At 30.4% G+C, this 12890-nt stretch overlaps 1 protein-coding gene across 2 annotated transcripts in view; it reads left to right on the top strand.

Moving 5' to 3' along the window:
* LOC118189013 (short transient receptor potential channel 4-associated protein-like) overlaps positions 1-9514 on the top strand; it is a 90043-nt gene extending 80529 nt beyond the window's left edge. For both annotated transcript variants that reach the window (XM_035359546.2, XM_035359545.2), the window contains one exon: positions 6048-9514. In XM_035359546.2, the coding sequence (XP_035215437.1) occupies positions 6048-6170 (123 nt within the window). In that variant the 3' untranslated portion in view covers positions 6171-9514. The remainder of the gene's footprint in view (positions 1-6047) is intronic.
* The last annotated feature ends 3376 nt before the right edge of the window (positions 9515-12890 follow it).

Below are 12890 nucleotides of genomic sequence, written 5' to 3'. Positions count from 1 at the left end.
ATCACTCACTTCACCGCGTGTGATTTTATCGGCCGGATTATATGAGCCAGGACAATGATGCCACATACTCGGGGATGTTTTGTCTTGAATTTCAGACACTCGATTTTGTATGAATGTTTTCCATCACCGCGGTGAGTTCTTTATCCAATGAAGCGCAATAAGAGAATCTGTCCATAAATGAATCTTAGCTTGAGGAAAATGCACACGGACTGTAGTTACAAGTCTTGCACCTAACACTGCTTCCATAAGCTCGAGTCTTGGTAAAGATAATTTTTTCAGGGAAGCCACTGCTGCTCCGTAAGCACTTTGAGATGAATCAGAAAAACAATGTAGTTCTAGTGTTTCATCAAATTCACGAAAATACCACCGAGGTATCTGGATATTAGGTAGATCACATAGTTGCCTATACCATTTGTTCCACTTGTCTTGCAATTCTGGTGGGATAATTTCATCCCAATCAACACCTTTCAGCCATAAATCCTGAAACAGAACTTTTGCTTGAATAACATATGGAGCAAGAAACCCAACAGGATCGAAGATTTTTGAAGCAGCTTTTAAAACACAACGCTTTGTTTGGTCATTTGACTGGATGAAATCAATAACCTCTTGTGTATTAAAACAGAAGATACCCTTAATTGTATCCCATTGAAGTCCAAGAATCTTTGAGGGGGAATCACAGTCAGGCAGTTTAAAGCTAACGAATTTCTCACTTGATTTATACTGGTTTTTTACAGTATCCGAATTAGAATTCCATTTGGTCAAAGTCATTGATGCCTTTTTCATTATATCATTGGCTTCATGATATATTTGTATAGCTTCCTCCTTCGTATCTGATCCACAAATAAAATCGTCAACATACATGAAGTTTTCTAACATTTCTACAGTTATGGGATAGATGTTTTCAAATTCCTTTAAATGATGCTTAATGCAAGCGCTCAGCAAAAATGGACTTGATTTTGCTCCAAAAATTACACGATACATCCGATAAACTTGAATTCTCGGATTGCTCAAACTTGAATTCTCATCAATCCACAAAAATCGCATTGAATCCCGATCTTCAGATGCAACAGAAATTTGCAAAAACGCTTTCTCTATATCAGACGTAAATGCAATTCGATGAAGTCGAAAATTTATTAAAACTTTCAAAAGTTTAGGAAGAAGATTTGGTCCTTGTAGTAAATTATCATTTAGAGATTCATGATTTTTTTCCTTTGAAGAAGCATCATAAACAATGCGAAGTTTCGTAGAATTATGATCTTCACGGATGACAGCATGGTGAGGTATGTAGTAAGTTCGTCTCCCAGATGGAGTACCAAAATCAACCTTTTCTATGATTTCTTCCTTAAACTGATAATCAATCACTTCTTTATATTGCGCATAAAAGTTCAAGTTTGATTTAAGTTGTTTGATCAAATTTAAGAATCGTCTTTCAGCATTCTTAAAATTGTCTCTTAAAGTCACATTCTGATCTTTCCATGGAAGTCTAACTTCGTATCTATCACCCTTTTGTGTAATCGAGTTGTTAAATATTTGCATTCATTTTGTTCTTTGTCAGAAATATTTTTAATTCCTATTGATTCAATATCCCAAAACGATTCGGCGCTTTTTAGAAGTTTCTCTTCTACACTTACGTTTAAACACGCATCATGGATTTGAAAGTCTGATGAAAGAAATTTGCCTTGTTTACACCACCCAAACAAGGTTTTCATAGCTATGGCATTTCTGTTTATCCTTTTTATTTCTTCGCTTGCTATTTTCCACATAATGTCCGCGCCGATTAAAACGGAAATATGACTCATTCCATCGGCGCCACCACAGTCTGTCAAAGTGATGCCGAATGCTTGGAGGTTGGATTTGATTTCTACATCTGGTACTCGTATATCGGCATTTGTTATGACTGGTACTTCAATGACTTCGAGATTTATGGATTTTTCAGGGTCATTAATATTCCGGAGCGTAAGTTCAACTTTCTTTCGATGCCAATGTTTCCCATTCTTTTCACCGAAGGTATGCAGATTTAAAACAGTTTCTCCTTTCACTGGTAATTGTAATTTTCTTGATAAATCTTCTCGAATTGCAGAGATTTGGCTACCGCCGTCAAGAAGACACCTCACAATACAATTCTTATTTCTGCCCTCAGCCACAGCATACACCGTTTGAAGCATAATATTAGATCCAGTTTTGGCAGAAGAATTTTGAACAATTTCCGCCGATGTTTCGGTTTCCTTATTTTTTGCACTGGAGACAGCTGATGCGGGATTCACACACACACTTTCATGATGTTTACCACGGCACTTTTTGCAGGAAAACTGTGTGTTCTTACAGCTGACAGCTAAATGTTTACATCCAAAACACAGAAAACATTTTCCTGTACATTTCAAAATGTTGCGTTTCTCTTCAGAGTTCACCTCAGTACATTTATATTTCGTATGGTCTTCTTTATCACAAAATATACATTTGTATCCAATTGTTGATAAAGCTGAAGCAATCGGAACTTTCGGTTTATAATTCGGATAAACTTTCGTGCGTTGTTCATTTTGACGAAAGTATGGTTTCTGATTCGTTTTCGCAGAGTTCATTAAACTTGCAGCCTCTCGACAGTTAACTTCCTTTTTTAAGAATTCTATAAGTTCCTTTATATCAAATCCTGCTTCCATATTTCGACTTCGATTAAATTCCAAATTTAATTCCTCTGGAAATTTCTGCAAAATGATAGGACAGAGAATATTTCCATAACTTCCAGAAGTAACGTTTAACGATTCTAAACTTCGAATGTTGACTTCGCATTCATCGTACAGCTTACGCAGTGCTTTAACATTTGAAATGTTTCCCACTGGTTCAAGGGATAATAATTTATTCATATGGGAGAGGATAACAACATATTGTCTTCCAAAACGTTCTTTCAATATTTCTACTGCGGAATCATAATTCTGGTCACTTAAAGTGAAACTGGAAATGGCAGCTAAAGCATTACCTCCAAGTAAGGATTTTAGGTACGTAAATTTTTCAGTTTTTCTCAAATCTTGATGATTATGAATTGTATTTTCGAATTGGTTCCAAAAGTCTAACCATTTACACGAATCTCCGTAATAAGTTCCAATTTGCAGACGTGGCAACTTCACTGTTTTCGCTTCAACTGGAAGTGCAACATTAGCCGTTTCGTTCTGATGAACTGTTCTAGAAGATTCCGAATTTTTCTTCAAAAATCGTTGTATTCTTCCTCTCCATATAACAGTTTTATCCTGGTATTCTTGACTTAAGGTAACTTCATTTTCAATCTCCTCCAAAGTTACTTTCGTTTCTATGTCTGAATCTAAACTTTTCAGTTCATTGATTTTCTCAATTAACTGTTCATATGAATCCTCGATTATCTCAATTTTCTCATTTAGCGGAATATTATTTGCTAAATTCGATTCGACTTTGGTTATCAGTTTTGTAGTTAATTGTCTAACAACCGATCGTTTCTTTTTCAAATGTTCAAGAACGCCCTCCATTTTCGAAATATTCAGTCTGTCGATTTTCTGGTTCGTAATAATCCCGGTTTGCAGGCACCATAAACAAAATATGTGTAAATCTCTAATAAACAGAGGAGCATTATACCACACAACGTTTATTCACGAACACCAAAGACGAACAGATACATATACATAATTATGACATCACAGTTTCTTTTTACAAACAAATACTACCGCCATCTATTGGCAATCTAAGGATAAATAATCCTAAACTTGACAGTATGCCAAGCAAAAGGGTAGATACTGAGCCAAATTATTGATGGTAGAGATTTATGCTAATGAATGATTGTTATGGAGCTATTTTATTTTGTGCCAAAAGGAAATTATGAATCGGAACTCTCTACATGTTTTATTATGAAAAAATGTGGTTGGAAAAAGCATAGGGGAAAATATTCAGATTTTAGGTTATTCAAGATTTCAAACTTAGCACTGTATATAATTTAACTTGGTTAGAATATCTATGACTAAACATTTATCTTTCTTTTATTAAATTTTTTTCTTTAGTAAGTATATTTTAATCTAAGCTTGAATTTAGCAATATTTTAAATTTAGTATGCTTTTCTCACATTCATTAAAAAATATTCAATAGCATGTTCTGTGAGATGTCTTCTAAAAGGTTGTCAGTATCCGTAACACCAGATTGTGTAATAGGTATCACTCTGATGTTGGTTCTCTAATGAAAGAATGTTTTTTCCTCTTTAGGGTAATCTAATATTATTTTATATACTTCACTCCACTTTCCCCCCCCCAAAAAAAGAGGGTTTATTTTCTGGGATTTCTTTGTAAAAAAACAATTGTGAAGCATATAAAAAATAGGATAAATTATTATAACTCTTTTTTAGATAATTAATAGAACAAGCAAATGCTAAAAGAATTTTTCCAATTTCAGCTACACCTCACTTCAAAAATCAAAGATTTTCTGCATTTTTAACAAGTTTAAAAGTTAGAAAAGGTGATATGTAATGATACTTAATACTTTAAACTTGAGATACAGAGTATATTAAATACTCTTTCTGAACAGTGGGTTAAAAAAAGATGGACAATTAGCAATGGAATTTGGAATATTCACAGGAGAATATTTTGATGGTTCAATCTAAAAAAGCAATCCACAAATAATTCAATAAGTTTTAAATTATAAAAATTTTTAAATATTTATTTAATTTATTTATTTTAAATTAAATACTTCTGAGTGAATAAACTGAAAAAAAAAGTCTGTACTAACAACATGGCATATTATATTTCTATATTTTGACACTCCAAATAATATTATATTTCTGTATTTTGCAATTTGAAAATCATACTATGATACTATTATTGAGTTGGCATGTAATATTTAATCATCTAATATCTATCATGTTCTAAATCTTTCTTCCCGGCAGCTTTTCTTTTGGGGGGATTGTTAAGTATGAGTTCTAAGACCTTTTACTTTCACTATGTTCTCTTCACTTTAGTCTGTTTCTAAATCCTGCTTACAGAAGGCTTATTACTCTTTATGATTATGGGTGTGGGAATCTCAAGGTAGTCTAGTAATCTTTTCCTCTTATTATATTTACTTTGCTTAACATGTTTGTCTTTTGCAATGCTATCTCTTTCTAAATCGTACTAGTCTGTCCAACATGGATGTGAGAATGCGAGGAAATTTAGAAGTTTTTTCCTTCTTTCACTGTGTTTTCGTCACCCAAATCTCTTTTTAAGTTCCTGTTGTCATAAGGTTTGTTCTTTGTGAGTATGGGTGTAGGAATATCAAAGTAGTTGAGCAGTTATCCTTGCTTACAATATTTTCTTTCAAAATGCTATTTATTTCTAAGAAGTCCTGCTCTTAGAAGGCTTATTCTTTGTGAGTATGAATATAGGAGCCAAAAGATGTCTTAAAAATCTTTCTCTTTCATTATGTTTTATCCACATTGCTCCCTAAATCCTACTCTAAGAAGATTTAAGTTTTGAGTATGGATGTGTATGTAATGTTCCCCTTTTACTGTAATTTCAACTTACCATTCTTATCATCTTGAAAAATGAAGAGACACATTGATATGCTGTCCATGCTTTCTTTCATATCTCTAGCATCTTCAACAAAATTACTACCCAAGTTTCAGAAAGAGTAACAGAAAGCAGGTTGTTTGAGAAGTATGGTTCCTGCCAGGTTGATGACCAAGGTGCTATAAGCAGCATATTGGTGCTTATATATGCTGCTAAAGCAATGCAAAGCAATAGGCCTGTTTCAAGCAGTCGTGAGGAACTTAGCAAGAAAAAAAAAAAAAAAAGCTAGAATTATTTTCTTATTGTTTCATTTTTATAAGTAGACTTCATAAAATAAAAAAAGGAATTGATTCACAATTGATTTAACATGAATTGATTTAACATCTTTTATCATTAGCACTATTTTATTTGAATTATTGATAAAATAATTAATGTAAACATTGTCATTTTGAAATCTGTCTTTTCTTAATAATAACTGTATGCTTTTGCTAAAAGTTACAATTATCTGTAAATTTAAGTAATGAGCATAGTAAAATTTTGTTATTTTTCTTTCAGAGCTCTAGAATTCCTTTTCAAGAATGGAGGGATGCCGTGTCTCTGTTGACAAAGCGGGATACTCAGAACCCATGCTGCATTGCATTTTACCCAATACTATCTCTTTCCTCTAGAGCTTGTTGATACTTAATTATTTTTTATGCATTTGTATATAATTTTGTACAATTTTATGGCATGAATTAACACTATTTTCAAGAAATATAACAAATTCTGATTGTGTGTTTGTAGGTATTAATTTTCCATTGTTTATATAGAAGATGCATCATTCCAAGTTCTTGTAAATAGTATGATTTCTGAGTTTCGTTTTCACCTGTTTTATAAACGTACTGATTTTATTTTGATGTAATAAAAAAAAGTGCATTTAGGAAACTTAATACATTTAACCCTTTGGCAGTTACCAAAATTTACAACCATTACTATTCTATTATGTGCTATACAGATAATGGAGGTAGTCAGAATTGCAATTTGTTTTATGTCCTTTTGCTTTTTCAAATGGAATTTTATTGCTGTGTAAATTGTATTCATATTACAAGTCTCTTGTCTGTTTAAGTTTTTGTTTAAAAAATTTTTAAATATTCAAGCAGTATTTTTGCCTTAGAAAAATGCAAAAATGCAGGTATCATAAAAATGGAAAGTCATAAATGAAAATTATGCATTCATTTATGCCCCCCCAAAAAGGGGGAGAAATAAATACACTGCTGTTTTTTTAATCTGCTATATTGAAATAAATTACTGCTACAAAGTAAAAAAGGATTAATTAAAAGCTAACATAATCATAGTCTTAATATTCTCTTCCTTGAGTCTTTGTCTTCTGTCCATAATTTTTATATTATAGATACAATAATATCTCTTAGTGTCCATGCAGTTAATGGGATTATTAAGTCTTTAAATAGCAATTTTTGCAAAGACTTTGACAAAAAAAAAAAAAAAAAAAGTTGTTGCTTTAAGGATCTGTATGACCTCAATGCATATTGATTGACTATTTATGAAATGATAGTTGTATCTGTCAGTGACTCATCTTTTAGAATGTCTTAAAAAACTAGTGTTTCATAACTATCAACACACCAGGCTTTCATTGTACCTCCTGGTTTTTAATTTTTAGCTTATTTCACCTTTACCAACAAGGCTTCTTTCCTCCATCAAATGACAGAATGAATCTGAATGGCCATTATGACTGCATGAGGTAAGAGCAAAAATTGTTTTTTGCCTTAGAATACCAAATATGCATAAATGCTCAAAGGAAGTGAAGGGAACATAAACCTAACTGATATGAAGTGAAGAGTTATTAATAACTATTAATTAACCTAATTATAACTGATTAGATTTCATCAATAATTCTTGTTTTTAACACTAATAACATTTAGTTATTTTCAACTTGGATGTAAGCATTAAGAAAAATATACATTTTGCACTATTTTTAACACTGTATCCATCTAGCCAGAAATCAGTTATATCACTCACTTTGAAAATTCATAACTGCCAAAAGGTTAAATAAATTGAATGCATTCATGTGAACTGACTGAATGCATTTCTTTACAAGTGCCATAGCTGTCATTTTTCTCAGTTGTTCATCACACCTCTTAGTAAATCATTGGATCTCTCAATTTTTAAATTGTAACCTTTTCTAAGGAAAATGTTTTGCAGCCATGAATGATATTGAAAATTGGGTAGATTTCATTCTGCCACTGTTAATGATTTTGAGCATAATTTTTCCTTACTTTTTTTTTTTTTTTTTTAAATGAGTTATCTTTATCTTCTGTCAACATATGTAGGAAAATTTTAAGAAAATTCACTTAATGTTTGTATTTAATTTTTATGTTAATAAATAGTACATTATTAAAGTTTATTCATGCAATAGTATGTACACTCTGCACAAAAAAGAAAAAAGAAAGGCAGTTCCTTATATATTGTTCTACCGGCCAATTGCCGAAATTTAACTTGCATTGTTCATGTCTCAGTAGTACGACTTAGAATATATATTAGATTTATATATAGTGTTGATCTAACATATTTATTTTAACACAAAATAGGACTTTTTCTGAAAAGGCACTCTGATTTTTTTTTCCATATTTCGATTCTACAACTCAAATTTATGCCTAAATATAAAATTTGGTAAAAAAACTTACTGAAAAATTCAAAAGTTTATCTTGAGATAATTTTTATATTGTGCCAAGAATATTCACTTGGTGAAATTCTTAATTTATGGCAACCTACTTTCCTTTCCCTTTCATTGTGCACAGGCATCATTCATTCTCTCAAATAATTTTCTTTATATTAAATTTTTTAATCATAGTTCTTATTTTTAGGTCCATAAACCACATTTGCTTAAAGCAAAGATGACAAATTTCAAAACATGCCAATATGTAAACTAACATATATCGTAGGAAATTTTGAATAAAATACTATAGTTTTTAATAGATATGCTTAGAAATACATCTACTTTAATGTAATGGTAAAAATATTATTGGTAATAATTCAAATATTTTTTTCAAAAAATTCCCAAAAATTACTAAAAAATATAAATGTTACAAATAAATAAAAAAATAGCTATGAATTTGATTTGGATTGAACCTAAATTTTAAACTGTGAAAGAATGAATCAAGTATGTTTAATAAAAAAAAAGGAGGCATTAAATAAATATATACCAAATTCAATTAACACTGAGGAGCTAAATGGTAGAGCCATAGAATCAAAATATGGAAAAGCATGGGTATTTCATTCCAAAAAAAGTCTGATTTTGTGTCAAAATACCTATGCAATATATAACAATACACCTATGCAATATATAACAAAATACCTATGCAATATAGAACAATGCTATATATAGTCTAAATCACGCTTATGAGACACGAGAACCATAAGTTAAAATTTCGTCATTTGGCCCAATAGAATAGGAGGTATAGGTAACTGTCCCTCCCCTCCTCCCCCCTTTTTTTCCAGACTGTGCATTAATTTAAGTGTATATAAAAGTACTTAAATAAATAAAAAGAAGAAATTAGCCAAAAGAATATAAAAATTAATTAAATGTTATGTATTTTACATTAGAATCATATTATAAATAGTTTAGTAAGCTAAGTCACATTATAAATAGTCAATAGTAAATTTGGAGTTCTTTTGAAATAGGATCACCACACAGCCTGGAAACTCCTGGTTTGTCATGCTTCAAGCTTGGCAGCTATGATATGTAGTTATTTTTTTAAAAAATTATTGTTTTTTTTAGGCTATTAAACTTTTTTTTTTTTTAATTTTGACAAACTGGAAACATTTACGCAAATGGAAGTTTAAAATGTCATTTTTCCATACTAATGGCCATTACATTTTCATTTGGTTTTTCTATGCAATAATCTCAGTGAAAATTTGTTCTCATGTCAAAGTTATAATGAAGTGATAAAGTGTTACTTTTATCCCTTGAGTTAGTATTGAAAAATTTCACATGTAATGTACCTGGAATAAAGTACTTCTACTTACATGTGTATTCATATATTCAGTGGTAGTGTTTTACATGTTGCACTTCCAGATTTTTCTGAATTGGAAATATAGCAATAATTTTAATATCAAATTCTCTATTCAGAAATCTGATCTGTTAAATATGCTTTATCATCAACTGTCCATAGTATCATTTGTATCTGTGTCTTGAGATGAAAATTTATATGTACACAACTGAAGAACTTATGAATTGTGGCCTCTTAAGCAGTTAAACCAGAGTTTTCAATTGAGCAGACATCCCTTCCCATTATGGTTTTAGGAATATTTCTTCAGCTGGACTTAATTGTAACAAAAAGCTCGTGGCGAAGACCACTGAAGCACAGTTGAAAAGGTGTGAACAAGAAATGGCCCCAAAAATTTAAACATAAGATGCATGTAAAATCCATGTAAGCAATGAAAGACATTTCCTTATTTATATTTATTACATATTATATTTTGTATATTGATAAATATATAAATTATATCATTTTAAAATATAATAAGCCTTAAATTTATACGTACATTTGTAGCACATTAAAATAAAATATTAGTTTCAATTTTATCTACAGTGGTGTCTCATAGAATAAATGTCCTGCATAACAAACCTGAGCATGGACTAAATAATGTCCCACATAATGAACTCAATCCTGCATTATGAATTGCATATGAATTTTATTATACATTAAAAGCATAACTAAATTTTTTTTTTCCTGTTTTAATGAAGTATTGCTGAAAAATAAAATAGCCTGTGCATAAACAAAGATGGTGAATAGAAGAGTGAGCAAATAAATATATTGTATTACCACTGAAGAGCTGTTGTTCAGTCTTCCTTGATAAAGAACATGAGGAACCATAGAGGGAAGTTCCTTTTATCAGGAAAGAGAAGAGAGAGGATCTTTCGCTTACTGGAACTCTGAAGAACTTTCAACAGGTGGAAATTCGACTGAATCCATATTCCTTAAAGCGAAAAATCTAAATTGATTTAATTAAATAATTAAAAGTAAGATGATGTCCAGGGTCGGTATTGAATAGTGACATATTAATTAATTAATTAAGCTTAAATGAATAGAGGGGCTGGTTCATTTAATAACAATGCCCTACACTTCTTCAGGACCATCTTAAAAAAGAGAGAAAATTTCTTGAAGCTTCCCAAAAAAACAAAGGTAATACAAGAAGAATGCAAAAGACAGCCAAGTCTTGTGTTTCAATGGAAAACTAAAACTATCTGCATACATAGTATATGCTGATATTTTTTATAATAAATAACTTAATAATTTAAGTGGTTTTTTTAATTTTCTGTGAAATTATTTACATTTCATTATTTTTAACTGGGCTTAGGAGTAGATTAAAATTATTCCTATAGTAACCTATGAGATACAAACCCCTGCATAATGTGCAATATCCAAAATCATGAAGCAATTCTTTACATGAGGAACCATTATATTTAGATCACACCATTTGAAATTTTAGTGAGATAACATTAGCACATGGTGAAAAGGCAGGATAGAAAAAAATTTTTTGAAATTTCTTGAAGTAATTCTTTCAACGATAACGTACATTTCAAGAAAAACCTTATAAAAATATCCAATTTTATTGAAGAAGATTAAGCTTTTAAATAAGATATGCACTTACATAATAAGTTAACATTGATTTGTCTAATGTAAAACATCAGCAGTGTTTACTAGTCATTCTGTGCAAGCTGAGTTCTGGCAAGCAGTACCACAGATGTGAGAAATAAAAAGCGATTCTGCCTATTGATGAGCATTAGAGTTAAATGATTTTAAATTGTAATCAGTATGGTTCTATAAATAAGTGCATTTATTCATTTGATTAAAATATGTGACAAAAATAATTGTTATGTGTAAGTTAACTGAAAATTAAGTTTTGATGCAATATTATAGTGTGCATGTAATGAATGCTGTGATGTTAAATTATCTCAAAATATTGAAATTTTTCTATTATGTTCTTTTTGATATTGTATCAAATCACAATAATTACTTTTTATAATATTACGTCACTTTTTATACTTTTGTAAAAAATTAAAACTGCCGTTATATTCAGCCTGTAATGACTGAAATTTTTAAGCAAATTGTGTTTCACAGTTGAACACAAACATAGAGCACCTTATAATTTTATTTGAGCAGTTTTTAAACAACATTTTAAATAGAATAAAGTAGAATTACATTAAATGGGGCAACTGCTACATAATATTGAGCAGTTTTTCAGGTTGTACTGTTCTACAGCAGTCAAAATGCATAAAACTAATTTCCTATTCGCCTGATGTTAAAATTTATTATTAAAATGTTTCAAGTTAGGTTATTTGAATAGGACAAATTAAATCAAGGTTATCTGCATTCCTGGAGGACCTTTTTAAGGGAATCTAGCTGGTATTCACATTGGTCATAGGGAAAACCAACCATGCATCCTTAGATTGAACCTGATTCAAACTCTCAGTATCCAGCAGCAAGTTTTGAACAGAAGAAAATCTGATTTCTTTTCATCTTCACAAGTTCACAACCATTATGAAATTGCTTGAACCTCTTTTTGAGATTATCATAGTATTTGCATTAACTAATTTCAAAACTTCGTGATTTCTATAAAACTTTTTCTTGTAATTTGAAACAAATGCATTACTCATTGTCCATAATTTATAGCATAGTTTAAAATTTACCTCTCAACTATAACTCATTCATACAAGTTGAAACTTGTCACATGCCATAATTCAATGCACCAGTTTCTATAGATTTTTTTATTTCTATCAGACTGGAGTTACCAGCAATATTCTCAGTAGTATATTTTTCACATTCTGTAAATATACTTTTTGGATAGAAGCTTATCACAAGTATCATTAAAAAACATAATTTTTAATAGGTGAAAGTAATGAGGGAATCATTTATTGTTTCATGTATTTTTTGTTAATGCATACTTTGATGCATAAACATAGTCTACCAATGAACTTATTTTTCATAAGTGGACATAATTAGCTGCTATTTGTAACAGCAACCTACAAAAAGCTTTATTATTATAGCATGGACAAGTTCTTTGGAACTTCTTAGTATCAAACTCTTATTTTTTTTTTTTTTTTTTTTTTTTTTTTTTAATTCTCTCACGCTTGAAACAAAATATGAGTACTAGTGCAGCATATTGTTTACATATATAACTTCCAGGAATATATATTTAAAAAGGGCAGTGATTTTAAAGTACTAAAATGCATTGAAAGTTTTACATTATACAGAGGCTGAACTTAACTATCCAGATGTGGTGCTTCAGTTTCTAAAATATTTAGCATTAAAGGAATGGTAAAGATGTCAATCGAGCTTGCCTTATGTATTCAGGTTAGCCTTTAACCCAACTATAACAACATAGGATGAAATACTA

The sequence above is a fragment of the Stegodyphus dumicola genome, chromosome 4 (genome assembly GCF_044657685.1).
Source record: "Stegodyphus dumicola isolate Sdum_Otavi_A_Nest chromosome 4, ASM4465768v1".
Taxonomy (NCBI): domain Eukaryota; kingdom Metazoa; phylum Arthropoda; class Arachnida; order Araneae; family Eresidae; genus Stegodyphus; species Stegodyphus dumicola.
Note: the sequence above shows the minus strand (reverse complement) of the source record. Positions and strands in the feature narration are given on the sequence as shown.